At 42.3% G+C, this 25,651-nt stretch overlaps 1 protein-coding gene across 3 annotated transcripts in view; it reads right to left on the bottom strand.

The window, feature by feature from the left end:
• Window positions 1-8,233: 8,233 nt before the first annotated feature.
• The window catches only part of LOC141192435 (uncharacterized), a 33,054-nt gene continuing 15,636 nt past the window's right edge, over window positions 8,234-25,651 (bottom strand). Inside the window, exons 2-10 of one of the 3 annotated variants that reach the window (XM_073661962.1) lie at window positions 17,436-17,581; window positions 17,209-17,306; window positions 15,233-15,746; window positions 15,113-15,154; window positions 14,555-14,895; window positions 14,349-14,472; window positions 14,169-14,266; window positions 13,880-13,970; window positions 8,234-10,779 (exon numbers count right to left, since the gene is read on the bottom strand). In XM_073661962.1, coding sequence (XP_073518063.1) covers window positions 9,776-10,779; window positions 13,880-13,970; window positions 14,169-14,266; window positions 14,349-14,472; window positions 14,555-14,686 — 1,449 coding nt within the window. In that variant the 5' untranslated portion in view covers window positions 14,687-14,895; window positions 15,113-15,154; window positions 15,233-15,746; window positions 17,209-17,306; window positions 17,436-17,581 and the 3' untranslated portion in view covers window positions 8,234-9,775. Of the gene's footprint in view, window positions 10,780-13,879; window positions 13,971-14,168; window positions 14,267-14,348; window positions 14,473-14,554; window positions 15,747-17,208; window positions 17,307-17,435; window positions 17,582-25,651 lie in introns of all 3 variants that reach the window. The other 2 variants (XM_073661961.1, XM_073661959.1) reach the window with 2 other exon arrangements.

The raw sequence follows: 25,651 nt of genomic DNA, 5'->3' as shown, positions 1-25,651 counted from the left end.
CCAACGCTGGACCAAAGACCCGAGCACCCGAAAAGGGAATTGAGCACAATTTATTCTTTGAGTGGCTATCCCCCGACCACGTCTTTAGCCATCATGCCCGTCTAGCTGTATTAGATAATACGCTACATCTAGCTGCGAATCTGACCAATTCGGCCGAGGCATCAGCCATGAATTGCGTTGCCAGCTTTAACATGGGAAGAGAGTCTGATGGCATCTCTACAGGGGAGTCTGACCTAATTTGATCTGACAGCTCGTCCAACCAAAGGCACATGGATCTTGCTACTGAAGTGGCTGCGATATTTGATTTAATTATGGCTGCTGAAGCTTCCCAGCTCCTCTTGAGCATACTCTCAGCCTTCCTATCCATTGAGTCCTTGAGGCAAGACGAGTCTTCAAAGGGGATGGATGTTTTTTTAGCCACTTTCGCTATTGGAACATCTACTTTAGGGATCTCCTCCCAGAGTTTGATATCCTCCGGATTGAAAGGAAGACGGGATTTAAAGTCTCTTGGCACAATGAGTCTTTTCTCCACTTCTTCCCATTCCTCCATAATCATTGATTTTAAATGCTCATTTACAGGGAACACTCTATTTCTCCGAGTTCTCAGACCTGCGAACATTTCATCTTGTCTGGAATGGGAGACCCGAGTGTCCTCCAAGTTCATAGTATGCCTGACGGACTTTAACAGTTCGTCCGTATGTTCTGTAGAGAAGATATATTTCTTTCTCTCTTGTGAGGGTAACTGAGAGAAGCGATCCTCATCCTCTTCTAAACTGTGCTCTGATGCTGAGTCTGAATATTCTCCTTCCTCAGACACCTCTTCCATCTCCCACCTAGGTCTTTTCTGATGAGGAGAAGGCTGTACTATCTGGGGTGACGGTTGTGTATGGGAAGACATGAGGGTCGAGACTGTACTCTGGACCTCCTCACGTATCATAGATTTTATATCCGTCAAAAAAGAAGTTTTTTCTTCCTTTAGGACCTCGGCTATACATTATTTACACAGCCGCTTTTTATACGAGTCCTGAAGCTTTGTGTTGCAGTCTACACATCGTCTTGACTTTTTGGAAGAAGATCCAGACCTCTGGGTTCCCCTCTCCTAATCCATAAAAACATATAAAAGGACACCGGAGATTTACTATAAAACCCTGTCCTAGAATACTCTGATCTATCCAGAGAAGGGTTTTAAGCCTGTACTCACACTGCCCAGGGACTCTGAGGGGGCTTCTGACCGTGAAGGATTAGCTTCCATGGTGTCAGTGTGTGTGTGGCAGAGGTGCACCCTTTAATAGGGTCTTACCTGATCCAGGTGATGGCTTATCGCTGGGGCGTGGCTTTCTCAATGCCCTGGAGGTTCATCACTGCCTCCGGGCACCTGCGTTGAAGCCCCTCTCATATAGAAGAAGCGGCGTGCGTTCCACCCTGGAACGCAAGAAGGCCAAAGCGGACGTCCGCTCTTCTGACTCCGCCCACCGGAAGTCTCGCACAGCGTGCAGCGTGCGTTCCACCCTGGAGTGCACGCCGGCCCCAAAGCGGATGTTCCTGGATGACTCCGCCTCCCGCCGGAAGCCATACACCGCGCTCCTCTGTGGAGCACACGCCGGCACAGCGCAACGCTCAGAGCCCCCGGGGGATACAGCGGTAAGTGGCGGTCTTCTGGCTGAGGGACCCCGCAAAGGGGCATCAGCATGGAGCCTCTGGACTGAAGGAAGGGGGGAGTTCTGAGACCCCCCAATCCCCCTAGCTCTCAGGTAACGCTTTATCTTCGGAAACCTCCCATAGCGTCCTGTCCTGCTAGGGACAAGAAAAACACTGAGGGTGTGATGGGGGGGTGGGGCTTTTAACCTCTCATGTGTTTCCTGTCCCTAGAGGAACAGAGGACTTAACTCCTGTCGTGCAATTATGATGGACGTACTGGTAAAAGAAGATCATGTGGCAATACTAAAGCAACATCTCAAGACATCAGCCAGGAAGTTAAAGCTTGGGCGGAAATGGGTCTTCCAAATGGACAATGACATGAAGTATACTGCCAAAATGGTAACAAAGTGGCTTAAGGATAACAAAGTCAATGTTTTAGAGTGACCATCATAAAGCCCTGATCTCAATCTTATTGAAAATTTATGGGCAAAGCTGAAAAGGCAGAGACGAGCAAGGCGACCTACAAACCTGGATCAGTCACACCAGTTTTGTCAGGAGGAATGGGCCCAAATTCCGACCAACTATTGTGAGAAGCTTGAGGAAGGATATCCCAAACGTTTGATCCAAGTCTTTCAGTTTAAGGGCAATGGTACCAAATGCTATTGAAATGTATGTAAACTTTTGACTTTGCAGTAAGTTATAAAAATTCCTTAAAATATTCTCTCTCTCATTATTCTGGCATTTGGCAAATATTATAAATGATGGTAATCCTAATTGACCTAAAACGGGAAAGGTTTATTCTGATTTCATGTCAGATATTGAAAAAAACATGCAGATGTGTCTTTTTATGTATTGTATGTAAAGTTCTGGTTTCTACTGTAGGTGATATCCAGAAGTCTATTGATCCTATTCTGAACATTATTGGAGAGTTTGGTGAATGGTCAGGCCTGTCCATTAATCGGGATAAGTCGGTTATTCTACCATTTGATGATATCCCTGATTCGAGCATATTAGAACATACACGAATACAAACGGTTGAGAAATTCTAATACCGAGTATAAGTATAACGATAAGATCTCCGGATTACATTGTACTGAATCTATATCTTCTTCTGGAAAAGTATTAAAAGAAAATCGATGCGTGGTGGAAATTACCATTATCAGCTGTAGGAAGAGGGAACTTATTACAAATGACATTGATGCCCCAACTCTTATACATTCTGCATAATGCCCCTATTTGGATCCATAATTCCCATTTTCAGAAAATTCATAGCAAGTTTCATTCTCTTATATGGAAAAAGAAATCGGCTAGGATAAAATGTGAATATCTACAAAGTGACAAGGAATCTGGTGGATTGGCGATTCCTAATGCACTAATATATTATATTGCAACATTTGGGTGGGAAGCATAGCGCTGCAAACCCAAATAGTATTAAGGGGTTAATTACCTCAAGAACACGGTGGAATATTCCTATTCATATAGTGGAGGAAGTGGGAGGAGGCCTGACAGGAAGTGGTGGATGCGGAGCCTGCAGTGTGCTGCAAGAGTTGTGCTGTGTGTGGAGAGAGCTCCTGGGAAGGGAGGAGAGCCAGGCGGAGGTGACCGAGCGGACCGGGAGGACCAGTAGGAGGCGACCGGAGGGACGAGCGCAAGAGAGCGCTGTGGCAGCGTGCAGTGCCGGCCAGCGGAGGGTGCCAGGTGGTGGTGACCAGGAGGTGATCAGGAGGACCGGTAAGAGGCGACCGGAGGGACAAGCGCGCTGTGATAGCGTGCAGCGTCCCTAGAGGAGGTGAGTGAGGGGCAGGAGGCCGCGATAAGCGGCCCTACTGAACCCAAGTGTGTACTGTACTGTATTGTATTTGTATCTGTATTGTAATTGTATTGTATTCCCTAGTCCATATTTAATTGATCACCCCCGTCCATATTTAAATTGATTCCCCTGAACACCCCTGTCCATATTTAACTGATCCCTCTGACCACATTAAATTGACCCCCCGTCCTCATTTAATTGATCCCCGACCACCCCCCATCCATATTAAAGTGATCCCCCTGACCACATTTAAATGATTGATCCCCCTTGTCCTATTTAATAGATTCCCCTTGTCCACTTTTACTCATCCCCAGTCCCTATCTATTTGCCTTATCCCCCACCATATTTTATTAACCCCTGTCCATAATTAATTGATTGATTCCCCAGACCACAATTAATTATTTCCCCAGTCCATATTTATTGATATTATTGATACTTATTGATCCCCAGTCCTTAGTTAATTGACCCACCGTCCATACCTATTTATTTGCTTTACCCCCCATCCTATTTAATTAAACCCCCTGTCCATAATTAATTGATTGATTCCCTAGTCCACAATTAATTATTTCCCCAGTTCATACTTATTGATCCCAGTCCATAGTTAATTGACACACCGTCCATACTTAATTAATCCACCTGACCCACTCAGCTGATCCCCCGTCCATACTTAATTGATACTTAATTGATCCCCCGTCCATACTTAACTGATCCCGCGCCGATATCTAATCGATACACTTGCACATCCCTAATTGATCCCCGTCCATACACCTATATATAAATAATTGTGTTTTGTACTTGTACATATATACTGACTGTATCCCCATATTTAGAATGACGTCCATGTTGGCCGGAGCCGTGCAGTGTACATCTTGCGCAATGTATGCATTCCCTGAGCTACCGCTCAGGGATCCATACTGCTGCGAGAGATGTGAGCATATCGTGCACTTGGAAGCCCAAATCCTGGATCTAAGTGCTCAGATAGCGGTACTGAGGAGCATCGACAACATGGAACGGAGTTTGCTGCTCACCGAGCAGACACTCAATGGGTCAACACTGGGGGTGGAGCTTAGTGGGGAAGCGCAGGCTGAACAGGCAGGGAGCTGGGTAACAGTTAGAAGGGATAGAGGGAAGAAGTATAGGAAGGCTGGTTCAGAACCGGCATTATTGGAGCACGACAGATCCTCTAACCGCCGGGGGAGTGTATGCTCCAGTAATGAGGGGGAGGGGGGAAGTGTAGGGCAGGCTAGACAGGTCCTGGTAGTGGGTGACTCTATTATTAGGGGGACAGACAGGGCAATCTGTCACAAAGACCGGGATCGCCGAACGGTGTGCTGCCTCCCTGGCGCTCGAGTCCGGCACATCGCGGATCGGGTTGACAGGTTACTGGGTGGGGCTGGCGAAGACCCAGCGGTCATGGTCCACATTGGCACCAATGACAAAGTGAGTGGTAGATGGAGGGTCCTTAAAAATGATTTCAGGGATCTAGGTAGGAAGCTTAGGGCAAGGACCTCCAAGGTACTTTTCTCAGAAATACTACCAATCCCGCGAGCCACACAGGAGCGCCAACGGGAGGTTAGGGAGGTGAATAAGTGGCTAAAGAGTTGGTGCAAGGCAGAAGGGTTTGGGTTCATGGAGAACTGGGCCGACTTCGCTGTCGGCTACAGGCTCTACCGTAGGGACGGGCTGCACCTCAATGGGGAGGGTGCAGCGGTGCTGGGGAAGAAGATGGCTAATAGGTTGGAGGAGTTTTTAAACTAGAGACGGGGGGGGGGGAAACCAAGGAAATAGGTGGGATGTGAGGCAAGCAAGGGGGAAGGGGAGAAGTGAATATAATGAGGGTGGAGAGGGGGGTGGGGATAGTACAGTTAGATCGTTAGAGAAGAATAGGATGCTAAATAACCCCAAAGTTTTATCTTGCATGCTGACCAACGCAAGAAGCCTGACCAATAAGGCGGATGAGCTGCGGGCGCTTACATCGGAAGAGAGGTATGACATCGTAGGTATAACAGAGACTTGGCTAGACGATAGCTACGACTGGGCGGTAAATTTAACAGATTATAGTTTATTTAGAAGGGACCGGAAACAGGGGAAGGGCGGAGGAGTCTGCTTATATGTAAAGTCACGTCTAAAGCCCAGACTAAGGGAAGATATAGGAGAGGGAGAAGAGGGGGTCGAGTCCATGTGGGTAGAGATAGAGGGGGCAAAAAATAATAATAAAATATTACTGGGGGTCTGCTATAAGCCACCCAATATAACAGAGGAGAATGAGAAACTGCTATTAGGACAAATAGACAAAGTAGCAAAACATAATGAGGTGATTGTAATGGGGGACTTCAACTACCCGGATATTGACTGGGAAACAGAAACCTGTAGATCTCAGAAAGGAAAAAGGTTCTTGACAAATATCAAGGATAATTATCTCTCCCAACTAGTGCAGGAACCAACGAGAGGGAAGGCCGTGTTGGACTTAATATTGACTAATAGGCCTGATAGAATAACTGAGGTACAGATAGGGGGGCACCTAGGTAATAGCGATCATAATATTATCAATTTCAAAATGCCCTTCAGTAGGGTTATCAATAAGGGAACAACTAAAACATTAAACTTTAGGAGGGCGAAGTTTGATCAGCTGAAAGAAAACCTTCAACTTATAGACTGGGACAAAGTTCTTAATCAAGGAAATACGAATAGTAAATGGGAAACCTTCAAAAGAATTCTGAATACTCAGTGCGAGAGGTATATACCGTATGGGAATAAAAGGGCCAGAAATAAGAGGAAACCAATATGGTTGAATAAGAACGTAAAAGGGGCATTAAATAGCAAAAAAGAGGCATTCAAGAGATTAAAACAGGAAAACAGCAAGGAGGCACTAATGTGTTACAAGGAAAAAACGAGAACCTGCAAAAAACAAATAAAAATAGCAAAGGAGGAAACAGAGAGACGTATTGCTAGGGAAAGTAGATCAAATCCCAAACTGTTCTTTACGTATATAAATAGTAAAAGGATTAAATCGAATAATATTGGACCGATAAAAAGTGATGAAGGCAAAATCATAGAGAAAGATGAGGATAAAGCTAATCTATTAAATAAATTTTTTTCGTCAACTTTCACAAAGGAAAAAGAACTAACAGGAGAAATGAGAAGTGACAAGCTTAATCCTCCACTAAGTATGACAAATCTAACCCAAGCTGGGGTACAGAAACGCCTCAGTAACATTAAAATAAACAAATCACCAGGACCTGATGGCATACACCCACGGGTACTAAGGGAACTAAGTAATGTGATAGACAGACCGTTATATCTTATATTTAAGGACTCTGTTGAGACTGGGTCTGTACCACTTGATTGGCGACAGGCGAATGTAGTGCCAATATTCAAAAACGGAGCAAAAAGTAACACCGGAAACTATCGGCCGGTGAGTCTGACGTCCGTTGTGGGCAAAATTTTTGAAGGCTTTATTAATGAGGCAATCATGGAGCATCTTGATGCTAATAATCTATTAACCCCGAACCAACATGGATTCATGAGGAATCGTTCCTGCCAAACAAACCTGATTGACTTCTACGAGGAGGTTAGCTCTCGAGTAGATCAGGGGGAACCAGTGGATGTCGTGTATCTCGACTTCTCAAAAGCGTTCGATAGCGTGCCACATAATAGGTTGGTATACAAAATGAGAATGATGGGGCTGGGGGAAAATGTCTGCAAGTGGGTAGCTAACTGGCTAAAGGATAGAAGGCAGAGGGTGGTTATAAATGGAATATACTCAGATTGGGTAAGCGTCACTAGTGGGGTACCACAGGGGTCTGTACTAGGCCCAATGTTATTTAATATCTTTATTAACGACATAGTCAACGGGATAAATAGTAAAATATCAATATTTGCAGATGACACAAAGTTATGTAAAACAATTAATACAAAAGAGGATAGTGAAGACCTACAGAGGGATTTGGATAAGCTGGGTAGGTGGAGCATTAAATGGCAAATGAGGTTTAACGAGGAGAAATGTAAGGTCATACATATGGGAAGGAAAAATGGAAGTCACCAGTACTCACTGAATGGGAAATCATTGGGGAATTCAGAGATGGAGAAGGACTTGGGCATCTTGATTGATAGCAAACTAAATTGGAGTGCCCAAAGTCAGGCCGCTGCTGTAAGGGCAAACAGGGTAATGGGATGTATCAGAAGAGGTATAGCTGCAAAGGATGAGAACATTGTTCTTCCACTGTACAAAGCACTGGTCAGACCACACTTGGAATACTGTGCTCAGTTATGGGCCCCAATATATAGAAAGGATATAAATGAGCTTGAAAAGGTACAAAGGAGGGCAACAAAATTAATAAGGGGAATGGAGGGACTGCAATACCCAGAGAGGTTGGCAAAACTAGGACTATTCAGCCTGGAAAAGAGAAGGTTGAGGGGGGACATAATAAATGTGTACAAATATGTTAGGGGACAGTATAGAGACCTTGCCTGGGATTTGTTCAAAAGGAGGGATATTACGGTAACAAGAGGGCATTCACTAAGACTGGAAGAGAAAAGGTTTCAGCACCAGCATAGGAAGGGGTTCTTTACGGTAAGAGCAGTGAGAATATGGAATTCACTGAGTGAGGAGACGGTAATGTCGGATTCACTAAACCAGTTCAAGCGGGGACTGGATGCTTTTCTAGATACCAGGCAGATTTCTGCATATACTTAAAAATAGAATAAAATAGTAGGTTGATACAGGGATTTATTCTGACTGCTGGTTTCAGAGTCGGGAGGGAATTTTTCCTCAGGTGAAGATTGGCTAAATCATTTGGGGTTTTTGCCCTCCTCTGGATCAACTTTAGCAATTACAGAACTAACAGGTCGAACTTGATGGACGCAAGTCTTTATTCGGCTTTACTAACTATGTAACTGAATGACCTCGCACACAAGAAATCAATATACCCTACACTTGCTCTACTCTACAAGGTCTGGGATAGGGGTAAAGATATAATGGAAATAGGAGACTGCAATGAATCTACACCTATATGGTTTAATAATGAATATGCAGAGGTCTATAAATTAGAGGGATTCCGGAGTTGGGTGGATAAAGGAATATATACGATATAAAACATATATACGATATAAAACATATTGTCTGAAGGGATACTTAAGTCCTTTAATGAATTAAAGGGGGGATTTGGGTTGACAAATAAACAATTCTAGAAATATCTACAGTTTCGGCATTCATTTAATGCACAATCAAGATGGACGCCCTTTTGGGTAGAAAATAATACTTTTGTTAAGTTGGTATTAGAGAAGGGAAATACTAAGGGTCGTATTTCTGATATTTACTGAGTCCTTCTTGATAATTATTTAAAAATATTTCCTTCTCCAGCTAGACAAAAATGGATGGAGATATAGGTCCAATTTCTGAGGATCAATGGAGAGCGGTATTAGAACTGGTACCCCAATTATCTGTAAATGAGGCTGAGATTTCCCCAGATCATATTAATACATAGGAAATATAAGACGCCTAGATTCCTATGTAACATAGGATACCGGACTGCCGCTGAATGTCCAAGATGTAACATGGATGCTGCGGGCCTATTACATACGCTATGGGAATGCCGGGAGTTAGGTAAATACTGGAAAGGAGTTCTGTCTATTATAAAGAGGGTATATAAAATAGATATTCAACCAGACCCCAAAAAATGCCTATTAGGTATATTAGAGGATGATATGGAATTTGACCCAATTTCAATAGGGATTTCACATATTTTATTTCAAGCTAGGAAACATATTGCATCCAAATGGATTAACCCCTCACCTCCAGAAATGAGTGAACTCAAAAATAGGATAAATAATATTATCAGATTAGAAAAAGGGGTATGTAAAAAACAAAACTCAATGAATAAATTAGAGAAAATATAGGGCTTATGGTTGGATACACCAGGAATGCCATCAAGGGGGTTATTGCTGGAGAGACAATTTAACTGATGGGATGGGGGGGGGGGGGTATTGGCGAGGTCTAATGTTTCATTGTAATGTGTATTGGAATTCCCTAACATGTGGTATGGGTAATATAGCACACCTATATGTATATGGGATTATAATGTTTATTACAATATTATAGTTATATAAGAGATTTCAAGAATGTGGAATGTTAATTGTAAGATATAGTAACTGCAAGTTATCAGATGGTAATGGGCAAGCTGAAAGGATATATAGGAGAGATGCATGTATGTCATCCCTATGATATGTTATTTTATTTCACTATTGTATGTACTGATTTCTTGTTTTATCCAAAAAAAAAAATAGTGAAAAAAATCTCAAAAGTGTATTGGATTAAAAAAAAAAAGATCACGAAAAAAGGTTCTCCACTGTGTGGGTTCTCTTGTGACTATCAAGAATCATTTTACGATTAAAACATTTCCCACATTCTGAACATGAAAAAGGCTTCTCCCCTGTGTGAGTTCTCTGGTGTTTAACCAAAGCTGATTTAAGGTTAAAACATTTCCCACATTCTGGACATGAAAAAGGCTTCTCCCCTGTGTGGGTTCTCTGGTGCCTAATCAAAACTGATTTTTGGTTAAAACATTTCCCACATTCTGAACAAGAAAAAGGCTTCTCCCCTGTGTGGGTTCTCTTGTGGCAATCAAGAACCATTTTACGATTAAAACATTTCCCACATTCTGAACATGAAAAAGGCTTCTCTCCTGTGTGAGTTCTTTGGTGAGTAACAAGATCTGATTTCTGGTTAAAACATTTCCCACATTCTGAACAGGAAAAGGGCTTCTCTCCTGTGTGAGTTATCTGGTGTCTATCAAGATGCACTTTCTGGTTAAAACATTTCCCACATTCTGAACATGAAAAAGGCTTCTCCCCTGTGTGAGTTCTCTGGTGACGAACAAGAGCTGATTTCTGGTTACAACATTTCCCACATTCTGAACATGAAAATGAATTCTCCACTGCGTGGATTCTCTGGTGATTAACAAAAACTGATTTCTGGTTAAAACATTTTCCACATTTGGAATAAAAAAATCTATTCTCCATTGTGTGTATTTTTTGATGTTTAAGAATATGCTTTTTGAGGGTAAAACTGTTTCCATTTTCTGAATGTGAAAATGATTTCTTTGCATTAGGAGCAGTTTGTATTGTAATGCTTATTTTATTTTGATTTTCCTTAGTAGTCGGTAATGAATCAGCAGACAGGACATGTTTCATAGAATTAGATGATAGATCTTTGCTGTGAAGGGATGATGGTATATCTGGAGTAATGGCATTCACTTCAATTGTATCCTGTGGGATCTCAACATCATCCAATTTAAAAATCTTCTGTCCATCTGATCTTCTGGTACAGTCATCTGCCAAGAAAAAAAAAAATTATTAATTTTTAATAAAATATCCTTGAAATTTATATTTTTTAACATTTCTACTTAAAATGTCTAAACAAACAGATCCCTGGGCTACATGCTAGTCCAGGAAAATGAAAAAATATATGCTCAAGCTTAAAAATCTATTTTATTAGACACAAATCTAAAAAATAGAGGATTTTAAATATTCCTCTATTTTTTAGATTTGTGTCTAATAAAATTGATTTTTAAACTTGAGCATATATCCCTTCATTTCCCTGGATTAGCATTTAGCCCAAGGATGTGTTTGTTTAGATTGATTTAGAAGTGGTATGCAATCTTTATTTCTTTTTCAGTGGGATTCTTGTGTTAATTGTACTTAAAATGTCTGTAGAAATGGCAAGTTATTGACCGAATGACAGTTCACAGTCTAATAGAAAACCTCATAGGATGAACCAGTGGATCGTGGTGTCCAACTGTTTGTTCATTCTACCTTCTAAATATGGAATAAGAAGCCACCAAACAATGTTATGTAGGCAAAAATAATATCAATAAAAACTTCTACTCATCTCACAAAAAACAAGTCCCCACTCAAGTCAAACAGAGGATTCCACATTATTAGATTCTCAAAGGCTCTTTAGAATCAACATGGCTTCCATAAACCAACCCAGCAAAATCCGCTCTTTCTAAGTCAAATCCCCCCTCGCTTCTGAGCCTTGCAGTGTGCCCAAACAACATTTAGCATCCATGTATTTGGCATTACTATAGTGAGAATAACTCACTTAATTTATGGTGTGTGTCTCCTGGAGCTCAATCTGGGCACTATGTGTTTGGTAAAAAAAAATGGCCAATGTGCAATTATTACTCTCCAACATCCACTGCGTGCTAATTTTCAGAAAGTGCCTATGTAGTCAAAATAATCAAAACTTTTATAGATTAATTCACTGAGGGTTATAATTTCCAAAATGAATTCACTTTATGGGGATTTTTACTTTCCGGGTTTTCTGACATTTTGTCATATTAGGGCTTCTGCAAATGGTGGGTCCCATCTCCTCTGGGATCTGCTCCTGCGACGTCTGCTTCTGTCACCAGTAGAGAAATTTTTACCGCACACTCATTCTGCAGACGGCGCTGGTGATGGAGGAGACGTCAGAACCAGAAGCTCTGGGCGGCGCAGACTCTGTCCAGCCACTAAGATTAGGGTTGCTGGGACCTGTAGTACTATCCAGTCTGGCAGTATGGGTGTGTGCTGTCCAGCTGGAGTAATCTGCTCCCTGCTTCAGCCATTTGGAAAGCACCGCACCCTACTAAAGCTGGAAGCATATTGCTGGAAGCTGCCAGATACAGCCTTGTTCTCCTCCGGTTCAGTCCTCTGTGCTCAACTCCCGGCTTGTGTATTTGTTTCTGTTGTGACCTCGGCCCGTTTACTGACTACTCTGGTGTCTTCTGATTTTGTATTTTCTCTTCCCTCATGGTTCTGACCCAACTACCTGAATATTCTTCCTGCCATCTCACTCCACAGAACAGCAGGTAACACCGTGGCCCAAGCCTAAGGATTTCTGTGTAAGAACAGATCCATGTAGTGGAGTTAAATAAGTGATGAGCAAGACGATCCCTGGGATCTAGAAAATGAAGTAGATAGCGCCAAGCCTGTTTGTGGTAGTCATCTTTTGAGCTGCCAGGTGACCATGAACAGTTTCCCCAATACATTGTGTCTGCAAACTATTCCAGCAAAATCTGCATTCAAATAGCTAAATGGCGCTTCTTCTCTTCTTAACCTGCCATGTGCCCAGACAGTAGTGTACAACCATATATAGGGGATTGTCAGATTCAAGAGAAGTTAGAAAATAATTTGTAAGGTCCATTTGTTTCCTATTATCCTTTGTGAAGAATCTCAAAGTTATCACCACATAAAGTGACACGTTAGATTAGAAAAATGGGACCTGATTAAAAAGCAAAACTGGCTGCGGGAAGGGGTTAAATCAGAGTATTTTAGGCACCAACTACTATAGTCAAAAACTGTAAGTATAGACAATAACATCTACTGAAATTATCAAACTCAGCAGTCTCCATTAGTAAATAGTGAGTAACTAGTGGTGAAACCTCTCTGGGGTAATTAGAGTCTGGGACTCGGTGGCTCTTGGGAATCTAAACTATCGTAAGGGACAATATTTTCTATCAGATGAGTTTCAAGAAGAAATATTAGACGTTCAAAGAGAACTTTTTATAATAGTGCAGAGATGAGGTGTCTTAAATTTAGATCTCGGACATTTGGAAAAAGCAATGGAGATCTTTTTTCAAAGACTACCAGGGAGTTAGAGTCTCACATAAGTGAGGCCGGCCGATCCCACCACAACCTGTAAAAAAAAAGAATTTTTTTTATTCTATGTTAGATCCCCAACAACAATGTATATTTGGGGAGAGACCTCCAACAATAAACTGGAGTTTAGAGAAAGTATTATCGCCCCCATTTCAGGAGAGATTGTGCAGTAATCTGAATTCCTTAGGATTGAAAACATAATGGAATTTATGACGTGGAGTGAATCCATGAAACCAGGGCTCGAGCCAACACATCTCCTGCAGACGTGAATAAATGAATATTACAGCCATCAGCCACGCACAGCTTAGAGATATATCATGGCACAGGTGTAATGTTTTCTGTATAGTTTATCACAATCCTGTTTGAAGTTAGATTTAAAATAAATTTTAAAGTTTAGATAAAAGGAAACTCTGTTGTTATTGCATCATTACCCTTCGCTTTCTCTTACAGACCCATCATAATATTTTTCTTTAAGTGATTTTCTCACTAGTCAGCACATTCTACATACGCTGCCATTTGGCTTTGTGGTTTACAGATCTGGGCAGGTAAAGGTCAGCGTCTTCTAATCCCAGGGGGCAGGTGGATCCTCCAGGTTGTAGGTTCTACAGAAAAGGGCTTTCACAATTCACAAAGTCATTTGAACATTTTCAGATGGAGGAGAATGTTATGCTCTAGCAGCAAAATGCTGATCACACGATTGTGATACGGCCGGACTACACTACCAATAAAGCAGCCACAGCCGGTGTCTGAGAAGACTATATGACCTCTCTGCATTTAGTGTTTACTACTCACCTGGGTAGTCATATGTAGGAATCTCCTCTTTACACCGCTCATCACCCCTCACATATGTCTCTGTAGTATTAATATGGGTCAGATCTTCACCCTGAAACAAATATTGTAAAAGTCACAGACAGATGGAGAAGTCACATCTATGATCAGCTCTAATCCTGCCATCTCCACCGTTCTCATTACACAAATATAAAACACATAATACTGGTGGATAAAACAAGACTGAGCACAAGACCTTCACAGCCGTCTACACATCATAGGGGAGATCTCATGACACCTTCTCTCCATCTACCTGATGATCCTGAGGAACATTGGGATCTTCTTGTTTACAGTCCTGTGGAAGAAGAGGACGGGGACATCTGTCTGGTGTTGTCCTCTTACTGGATAGATCTGGAGGAAACACATAAGGGGCTGAATTCATTCTTTACATACAGATAATTATAGGCCGTGTGTATTTAGTCCTGTCTATTACCTGGTGATGTGAGGGGCTGGGGAACCTCCATCATGACGTCCTTGTACAGATCTTTGTGTCCTTCTAAATACTCCCACTCCTCCATGGAGAAATAGATGGCGACATCTCGACACCTTATAGGAACCTGACACATACAATGATATCGTCATCCCCCAATCCCTTAATACCATTACTGTATAATGTCCCAGCATTCCCAGCAGTGTCACCTCTCCAGTCAGCAGCTCAATCATCTTGTAGGCGAGTTCTAGGATCTTCTGGTCATTGATGTCCTCATGTATGAAGGGGTGAGGTGGAGGCCCCGCGATTGGGCTCAGGGGCATTCTCCATTCCTCAGACATAGGGTCCTGACAGCGCTCACTAGAGAATATACAAGAACTATCGCACCTCCTGATTGTTTTTTTGGTGCCCGGGTAAGGTACCAAACCAGAATCAAGTCTATCAAAAAACCCGGCACTCAAAGAGATAAGTGAAGTTTATGGAGTTTTTAATAAGGTGAGTACAATATTATAAACAGACGTTTCGGTCCCTCAGGACCTTCATCAGTGTACTACAAAATAAAAATAACAGACAAGAAGAAATTAAATACAGACAGTGGTCAAATTACAGTATTAAATATACAGGAACAAAAATTATATAAATAAGTGCAGTTCGTCCGAGCTGCAAATCTACCTTCCTGGGAGATGACAAAGGAGGAGGGAGGGATTTGGGAGGAATTTGGTTGGATGTCCCGTGAGAGAGGAAAAAAAAGGGAAGGAGTAACATACCAGAGTGGAGGTCATGTAGGTGGACAGATTCCACTATGGTGACTGTAAGGGAAAAAGTGGCTAAATAAGTTATGGCCTATGTATATAACTGAGGTGAAGATCAAATGAACTAGAGCAAACCTGAAATAGAAGCTGGAATCAAGAAGCTGTAATATCCAAAAGATATGGAAAATCTTGTAATGGAGACTGAAAGAAGAGAAAGAGGGCTGAAGTGAGAGAGGCACATTCAATAACTCCCTCGTAAAAGGAAATATGTAGTGGGTAGCGTGTACCTGTAGTCTCCTGTCCTGTGGAAAGTCCTCTAGAGACGCGGAATCCACCGCTTGTCAGGAGGAAATGTAGTGTCCCCGGTGTGTCCACCCGAATTTATATATGAGGAAGTGATGGCTGTAGGACGCCGCAGGAGCGCGCGAATGAGTGAGGACCCGAAACCGGAAGTGACGCGGAGTGCGTGTCATAGGGTACATAGTCAGGTGCCGGTCACGTGAGCGGAAGTGCCACTGTTTGCGTTCCAGCAGGGGGATATGCGTTCCACTGCGAGTTGTTGGAGAGGAGCAGGCTATTGGAGGAAAGGGAGCCAAAAACGGGAACATCCAAGGGGAGCAGGAGAGGAGGCAGAGGTCTAGGTGGGATGCTAGGAATAAAGGAAAACACAATTAGCAAGATATGCAATAACATAGAAAAGTAGTCAATGTACACCCCACATACTTGTCTGTCTGGATATAATCATAAATAGTGGGGACAATACTTGTATCAATTCCTAATTATTTCTATTATGCATCAAAATGAGCTGTGCAGTATTGCCGTGGTTCACCTGTTATATGAAGGAAAGCAAATCATAATCTCGATTAAGACCTTTGGGGGTTAAAGATTGTAATTCGTGAATCCAAAATGATTCCCTACGTTTAAGCATCCGAATTCGGTCGCCGCCTCTGTGTGGTATAGGTACATGGTCTATGACCTGGAATTTTAGTTGTGAGACAGTGTGGCCAGCGGATGAGAAATGTTGTGGCAATGGTAGTAACAAATTTTTACAGCGGATGGTGGACTTATGTTTAGATATGCGATCTTTTACTGGTTGAGTGGTTTCTCCAATGTAGATAAGGCCACATGGGCATTTGATAAGGTAAATTACAAAAGAAGAATTGCATGTGAAGTAGTCCCTGATGTGATATTGTTTGCCTGATTGTGGATGGTAGAAGGTACTACCTCTGGTGACATTGTTGCATTGGAAACAATGGAGACAAGGGAAAGTACCAGTTTTTGGGTTTGAGAGGAATCTTTGTCTCAATCTGGGGGTGTTGGTAGGAAGGTCAGCTCGAATGAGGTGGTCTTTGATGTTAGGAGCCCTTTTGAAACATGGGAGGAAAGGGTTCTTAAATTCAGGGACAGAAGGATACGCTGTATGTAGGATTTTCCAATGCTGGTGAATTTTTTTATGAAGGATACGTACTGCTGGATGATAAGTGTGGACAAAAGGTAGACGATCAGAGATGGTTTGACGGTTTTGGGTGTCAGAATCGAGAGATTTTTGTAAAAGGGCAGGGGGGTATCCCCGTTCCACAAACTTGTGTTGCATTTCCCTGAGTCGGGTGTCCCTGGTGGTGGTATCACTAACTATGAATCTAACCCTCTGGAACTGGGATTTGGGTATGGATGAAATAGTGGATTTAGGATGTAGACTGTCAAAGCGGAGTAGGCCATTTCTGTCTGTCGGTTTGACGAATAGATCTGTGGATAAGAAACCTTCTCCATCTTTTATGACCTTAGTGTCTAGAAAATTAATGGATTCAAGGCTGGATGAAATGGTGAAATTGAGGCCCTCCCAAGCCGTGTTGATGGTATTGAAAAAGATGTCAAGAGATTCCATGGAGCCTCCCCATAAGCAGAATATATCATCTATATATCTTTTCCATACCATCGCATGTTTTTTGTACAGATCGTTAGAATAGATGACCTTCTGCTCAAATTCCGCCATGTAGCAGTTCGCGTATGGGGGTGCTACATTTGAGCCCATCGCGGTACCTTGTTTCTGGAGATAAAAGGTGATGAAGGTCCTGAGGGACCGAAACGTCTGTTTATAATATTGTACTCACCTTATTAAAAACTCCATAAACTTCACTTATCTCTTTGAGTGCCGGGTTTTTTGATAGACTTAGCGCTCACTAGAGGTCTTCTTCACTACTGTGTAATCCTGATAATGGAGAAACACCTTAATAAATCTCTGTACAGACATTTCCAGAGTCCTCACCTCTCCAGTTCTGTCCATCTGTTATTCCCATAGATAAGAATAATGTAATGTGACATCATCAGAATCTCTCACCTCTCCAGTAAGCCGGAAGAGGATCTCTAGGGTGAGATGTAATATCCTCTCCGCCATCTTGTGTCTGTCCATATCCATCTTTGATGGGTAAAATCAGGAAAATTCTCTTCTATAAAAGAACTGAGAGGATCCAAAATTGTAGAGACCTGAATGAGAAGAAGATGAGCCTATGTAACATCATAAATATCCTGTGTAATAATACAATTACTGGAGATAATAAGGGAAACATATGAGGATATTTTTTATTTTACAGTATCTAGTTTTCTGCTTTACATCTAGTAATAAAACCTATATATTTTAGGCCACAGACAACAAGCAGTTTCTTTCTCGGAGTCTGTTGCTGAATACCTTTCTCATAGACTCATCTTCCATAAAGCTAATTCTCATCTCATTTACCGACACTGGAATCGGTATTATCAATACTGCAGGAGATATTCATTACACGTGACATGAGAAATAACTACTTCATGATGAGGACGACATCTTCATCTTCTACTACGGCTCTACAAACATATTTGGCCAGAGTCCGTCACTGACTACATCTCCACCGGCCGTCTATATGAATGTTTCCCGTCTTCCCCGGACTGTAATCGTCTATCTCGTTAGATCTCATGTCTGATTCACACATAGAAGTTTGAGGCATTTAGAAAACCTTTTTTGTTTTCACAAACACCTCGGACAGAAATTATTAGATACCAAAGTCTCCATGTACAGTGTTTTATGGAGTTTATTTCTGGCCTTAGGCTTTCCTATATTACAAGAAATACACCAGAAAAAAAACAGATATTAAAATGTTTCAAAAGAAAATTGGTATCAACAATTCTTGTAAAAAGAAAAAAACATGCAAAAATAAATTTTCTTATTTTTTAATACGTTAAACATTTAAGATAAACAAAAAACCTCTTTTGGGCATCAGAACATAGATGTACACAGCAGGGATGGCACAGATGCGGCTGCAACAAAAACCCTGGCAGTTTACCCACTTGCTGCTGACAAAAACAAACATGGCATCTAAGAAGGTTTGGTAGAGTTTTGCTGAAAGCCCCTTCTCCCCCAAGGTCTTGATCATATGGGGCCGTCTAGTTGCAACGATACCATGGTAGTTTAACCACTTGCTACGGTCAAAAGCAAACATGGCATCTAATAAGGTTTGACAGAGTTGGGCTAAATGCCCTTCCTTCCCCAAGTACTCGATTGTTTGGGGCTACTTAGTTACTATAATACTTAAATGCCTAATAATGGTGTCTGGGCCTGCAATGTACAAAAGTCTATTAGGTCGGGCCTTTTACAAGGTCAAACCTGGACTAAACAAGTTAGATAACAGAGTGTCTGACAAAATGTTCTCTTGAGAAAAAGTTAGTGTGAGAGAAGTTCCATGGGAAGAGAAAGAAAGAATGTATGTTATGCAAGGACTGATAATAACATGATTTTAAAGCAAGCAGACAAAATGGAGTTGCTCTAGCATGAGTATCAATATGTCCTTTACACTTTTAACGCCCCCATACACAGACTAAAGTTGCATGAAAGCACTGATTTCGGGGGTTTGGTCGACTATATAATGTATTTGGGGGCCTCCCGACAGATGATGCCAGGGCAGAGACGGATCTGGCATCCTGAATTTCAGAGGCTAATCCGTTTGTTCTTCCTGTAGAAAATCCTCCACTAGAGGAGTCTGGAGGTGACTCTCATACAGACCACAGGTAAGCTGGAATATTTGTGTGTATGGGGGAGTCAGGAGAGATAGCCATCTGCCAAATGACCGTTCAGCCAACACTTATCTCATGTGTATGGGGCCATTCATATTACACTGACAGGCAGGGATAATACACAGTAGTACAGTGCATCACCTGAACAATCAGATGCTTGTATGTTGTATGATCGCACTAATGAGAGTTGTTTAAAAAAAGTTTAACATGAAAAAAAATAGATCAGTTTTAGCAACAAGAAAAATCGGTCACTATAGGAACAACAGAGTCACTGCACAATATTGGTTGAGTCACGTCCATAAAAACTTTACTATACTCTATTATCCTATAGACATCCTATACACAGTGGAGTAGACTGAAATCACAGATCCCAATATAAAACATAAATATAACCATATATATATAACCCAGACCAGATGATATGGAGATGAATGAGGGAGACCAAAGTCCAAGAATAAACTTTACTTTACAAGAACTTGATATACATCAGATAGCAGGCACAACACTTCATGGATGCTTCTTCTGTATTATGCAGAGTCAAGAACCGGTTACACGTGTCGGTACTTAAATTTTGCTATAAGCTACAACAGTCCAGCAAATCATTATAAGTAGGCCAAACATCCCCTGTGGGACATAAATATAAATATATATATACACACACACACGCACATACACTGTGGCTGGTGGGGGAGCAGCAAAGTAGCGGGGCACAGGAGGCAAGAGCCATCTGCTGCAGACTACACTGTGCTCGCTGCTAAAGAAAATGAATATTCGCTGCTTCCCATGCCCATGGATGTGGGGAGCCGTGAATATTCATTCTCCTTAATAGCTCTCACAATGTTGCTTAGCACGGCTACAGCTGCGGCTCGGCGGTCACGTGTGCTCACTATTAAAGAGAATGAATATTGCTGTGGCATTTCATCTTCAGTTCTTCGTAGGAGAACTCATGTCCCAGTTTGGCGACACTGTAGCTTCCTCTCCAGACAATTGTTTGCTTAAACTCTGTTAGTCTAAGATAAGGAATCGTCCATATCATTTCCCTTCCGCTGACATCCCCACTATCATCATGGGTCACTTCAACATCCCCATTGACACTTCCCTCTCAGCTGCCTCTAAGCTTCTATCTCTCACTTCCTCTTTCGGCCTCGCTCAATGGTCCTCCACAGACACGCACAAAGATGTCCACACTCTGGACCTCATCTTCACCCGCCTCTGTTCCCTATCTAACCTCTCTAACTCACCTCTCCTTCTTTCTGACCACAACCTACTTACATTCTCTTCCCTCTCCTCTCGAGGTGCTCAATCCCCACTCCACAAACCTGCAGGCCCTCGCAGAAATCTTAAACACCTTGATCTACATTCACTTTCTGAGTCTCTTCTCCCTCTTGCAAACATAAGTTCCTTACACAATGCAGATGCTGCCACTTTATATAACACCACTATATTTGCATCTCCCAAATCGGCTTCCCCTCTCAGACATACCAAAGCTCACAAAATTAACAGGCAACCCTGGCACACCAGCCTGACTAAAGAACTGAGGCGGGTTTCCAGAGTTACTGAGCAGAGATGGAAAAGATCCCACTCCGAAGAGCACTTCGTGGCACTACTTTCAAGTCCACACTCACTGCAGCAAAGCAAACATACTTCTCATCTCTCATAGCTTCCCTGTCTCACAACCCTAAAAAGCTATTCAATACTTTCAATTCTCTCCTCCATCCCCAGCACATCCTCCCTCTCCAATCATCTCAGCTGAAGACTTTGCCTCATTTTTCAAGCAGAAGATTGATAACATCAGAGAAAGCTTTGGCCAACAACCCCCACAGCCCCTGCTCATATCTACTCAGTCCTCCTCCTCCAAAACCAGCTTCTCCGCCATCACGGAAGATCAACTTTCCGCTCTACTCTCAAGATCATATCTCACCACAATGACTGCTCATTCTCCATAGTCCCACAAGCTTGCTGCCCCGGGGTAACCTTGGACTCTGATCTCTTCTTCAAACCACATATCCAAACCCTTTCCACTTCCTGCCGACTCCAACTCAAAAATATTTCCCGGATCAGTACATTCCTTACTTAATAATCTGCAAAAACCATAGTCCATGCCCTCATCATCTCCCGCCTCGACCACTGCAACCTCCTGCTCTGTGTGGCCTCTCCAATTTATACTAAACTCTGCTGCCTGACAAATCCACCTGTTCCTTCGCTATTCGCTAGCCTCTCCCCTCTGTCAATCCCTTCACTGGTTCCCCATTACCTAGATACTCCAGCACAAAGCCCTACCCATGACATACAAAGCCATCCACAACCTGTCTCCTCCATACATCTGTGACCTAGTCTCCTGGTACTTACCTACACACAACCTTCGATCCTCACAAGATCTCCTTCTCTACTCCACTCTATGCTCTTTGTCTCTGTTTTGCTCTCGCCTTGGAATCCGGATTCCCACTGCTATTATATCTTTGTTTTCCTTCAGAAAGTACCATCTGATGTCTTCCTTTGGGCACACAACACCATATCAATTCAAGTCACCAGGTAGACCAAAAATTTGTATTTCTCACTTAATTTTCCCTATCTGACTCATCACCAGGAAATTGTTCTCCTGTATGCCCATGTAGCTCAGAATGAGGCTCCTACACAGTATAATGGCCCCCACACAGTATGATGGCCCCCACAGCCCCTCATAGAGTATCATGGCCACAATAGCCTGCTAAACAAAATGAGGACACGCACTCAATATGGAGGCCATTAAAGTCCATCAAAGCACCCAGCACAGTTTAATGGCCACCAGCAGCCGCCCACTCTGTATGAGAGCCCCAACAGCCCTTCACTTAATATGATGCCACCATAATTCCTGATATTAAGAAAAAAAAACACACACACACTACTCAACCAATCCCGTTCCTGGGTGCACTGCTCCGGTCTGTGCAGTGTGAGTACTGAGGCTCCATACTACAGGTGTAATGTAGTGACATCATTGTGCCTGCAGTGCACAGAGACTCAGATTCACAGGCGAATGCTGAATGATGGATCAGTGAGCTTTCGACTTCCTGATTCATTATCCTATTCAATGGTATTACCGTCACAGGAATGTGGATGTAGCTGAAATTTTGATGATTGGGAAGGACAGGGTGCCCGTTGCTGACCCACACCGAGCCCTCTCAATTCACAGGCATTATAGTGGCCACATGGGCTGCCATTATGGATGATATGCCCCTGCCTATCCAACTATTGTGTGGTAAATATCTTATAGGTTCTGGGTTCATTAGTATCTGCACCAAGAATGGTGCTGAGTTTTTATTAATTGCCGTGGGGTAGTCGGTGAGATGGGTGGTACAAAATTGTGTGTCTAATGGGTAGTACTGTGGGAAACCCTCCGCCCCCCAAATTAAAATATATGCACTAAAAACTGGACTAACAACATATATATACTTAAAACTACAAGCTGAATGGCTTACCCTATCCTGTACCTAAACAAAGCTGTTACAGCCTAAGTGCGGAGTTTGGCACCCTAAGAGACGACAATGGCATCCCCACTCACCGGTGGCTGTCCCTCAGAAGCCCTAGATAACCCTGATTAGTATTATATATATATATATATATATATCTCTCTATCTCAAAAAATACACTGATACATTAAATAGGACCACGTATGTCTCAAGGTATATGTAAAGGAAAGGGTATGGTACTCTTCAGAGAATGTTTCAATAATCCGCCTCAACGCGTTTCCCCAACAGGTTCATTAGGAGGCTTGATAGAGGGATGATAATTCATGATGTTCAGTATAGTGTGCCTAATAGCCAGGTGTCCATGTTTAAATATCCCACTTCATCCAAAACCCCTCCCCAGACTAGGAGAACCATTCCCTTTCCTAGAAGTGAATTGTCATAGGATATATAGAATGGAGTCTGTCTATAATAATGTACTGCGCCTACGCTACTTCTCATGCGCTAGAGGTACGATAATGTCCATCACCTAGTGTGCATATCCGGAAGTGACGTGCTATAAAGTTTAACGGCAGATAAACTGATTGCTGCCACGCTACTCGTACCCTTCACTGCGCATGACCATAGTTATGCATTCCACGCCGGAGAGCATCTAGGGTAATTTTTGGCGATTGTGCATGTCCGGACGTGCCGGAGTGCATACTGAATCTGGATTGCATTCCTCCCATATAGAAAAGTCCTGTCTCTGAGATCGTCATGGGAGACTAAAAACAAGTATTGCAATAGGCATGTAGATCTACTTTATCACTACATAAAATATGGGATGAGAGCCCACAGTATATTCCTAAATGGCCAAATTTGACCATTATTACATAACTGGAGATATACAATGATCACCGCACTTGTTAATTACTAAGTAGTATGTGTGGGATATAACTGATAAGTAATAATTCTGATATAGGAGCTCAGATCTCTTGATGAAGTACAACAATATGTGAACCAGATTCACAGGGAACTGAGTAGAAATGGGTAGAGTATAAAATCCAAAAATGTAATTCAGAATATGGATGTATTCACACAAAACAGGCATAGGGAATTTGCTCATCGAGTCCCTTAGGGGCTTGTGAATCCAGTCTGGAAATCCACTCGCTTTCCTTTTTGAGGATACATCTATTGTGATCACCTCCTCTCACATTGGATTTAACCATCTCAATGATACAAAAGAAGATGTCTCCGGTTTCACCTCGATGTGCACAGTTCATGTGTCTCACTAATTGGGGTCTCCCGACCATGGCATATATCACCCAAATGCCCCCTCCTCCTATACTCCCCTCTTGGTCGTGCATACATAATCTAGGGGGCAGGTGCATGTGGCCATATATACAAGTCCTGAGGTTTTACAGTTGGAATAATCCCTCTGAAAAAAGATTTTAACTGTAGAGGAACTCGAGAAAGATTTACATGGTCTCATCCAATTACATGTACAACATTATCCACATCTAAAGAAACAGCAGACTCTTCAATCCAGCTAAGTCCACTTGGGTGCAGGTTTTTATACAAACTATGCACTAAACGGTCCCTAATTGACCGACCCTTTCTGAAAGTTATTGTGGGAGTAGATCCCACAGCACCCTCAGGTCCAGGGTTTTCTCAGGATATTAAAGATATGGTCACTCTGATTCTCGTAAGTTCCTATTACTCGTGTTATCCCATCTTTTTCTTGCTCTCTTGGTTAGGTATGGAGGAGTGTCTGTCTTTCCCGATTTTCTGCAAATAATCGTGTGAAATCCAAAATGTACTGTGGGTACCTTTTTCCATGAATTTGGTGTTCATGTCTATTGCCTGTATATTCATATCTGTGACATTAGAGCAGTCTCTTCTCAACGGTAAAAATTGGCCCTTGGATATGGCTTTTTTTTTTTTTTTAAGAAGGATGGGGTGGTGACTATCCCACTTCAATAGTTTATTAGTGCTTCTAGGTTTATGGTAGATGAGTGTCCCTAGGGTCCCATCCCCTTCATTCTTGATTAGTACAACCAGGAAAGGCAACTGGTAATATTTAACACCTTTCTGACGTATGACCTAATAGTACATCTTGGTGACCTGGGCCTATTAGACCAATGACGTACTATTAGGTCATACGGCAATCGCGCCCGCACACAAGCGGTGCGGGGTGATCGCCGCCGGGTGTCAGCTGATTGTCACAGCTGACACCCGGTACTATGAGCAGGGAGCGGTCCGCACCGTTCCCGGCACATTAACCCCCTCAATGCTGCGATCGAAGTCGATCGCAGCATTGCGGTGGCAAGGGGAGGTGATCGGGATACTCACCTCCTCTTCCTGCCTCCAGCGCTGTCTGCTGCGGCTTCCCGGATGTTGCCATGACAACCCGATGTCGTCATGACAACATCCGGGTCACCAGACAGCATGAATGTTCTCCCTGTGCAGCACTGACAGCCTGTATAACACAGGAATGGTGCTGCATTCCTGTGCTATACAGGCAATCAGAATAAAAAAAGTGAAAGTCCCAGAGTGGGACAGAATAAAAGTCCACAAAGTGTTAAAAAATGAAGAAAAAAAAAAAAAAAAATTGTAAAAATATTATAAAAAAAATAATCCACCAAAAACAAAAATATAATGTACCCATCAATAAATATTATGGAAAAAAAAACAAAACAATAAAAGTACACATATTTGGTATCGCCGCGTCCGGAACGACCTGACGTATAAAACTGTCCCACTAGTTAACCCCTTCAGTGTGCACGGTAAAAAAATAGAAAGAAAAAAAAGAAGCAGAAAACAATGCTTTATCATCATACCGCCAAACAAAAAATGAAATAACACGCAATCAAAAAGACGAATATAAATAAAAATGGTACAGCTGAAAAAGTCATCTTTTCCCGCAAAAAACAAGCTGCCATACAGCTCCATCAGCCAAAAAATAAAAAAGTTATAGCTCTCAGAATAAAGCGATGGAAAAAAAATATTTTTTTCTATAAAATAGCTTTTATTGCATAAAAGCGCCAAAACATAGAAAAACAATATAAATGTGGTACCGCTGTAAATG

This window comes from Phyllobates terribilis, unplaced genomic scaffold (assembly GCF_046119375.1).
Source record: "Phyllobates terribilis strain yellow unplaced genomic scaffold, ASM4611937v1 Scaffold_61__1_contigs__length_8056638, whole genome shotgun sequence".
Taxonomy (NCBI): Eukaryota; Metazoa; Chordata; class Amphibia; order Anura; family Dendrobatidae; genus Phyllobates; species Phyllobates terribilis.
Note: the sequence above shows the minus strand (reverse complement) of the source record. Positions and strands in the feature narration are given on the sequence as shown.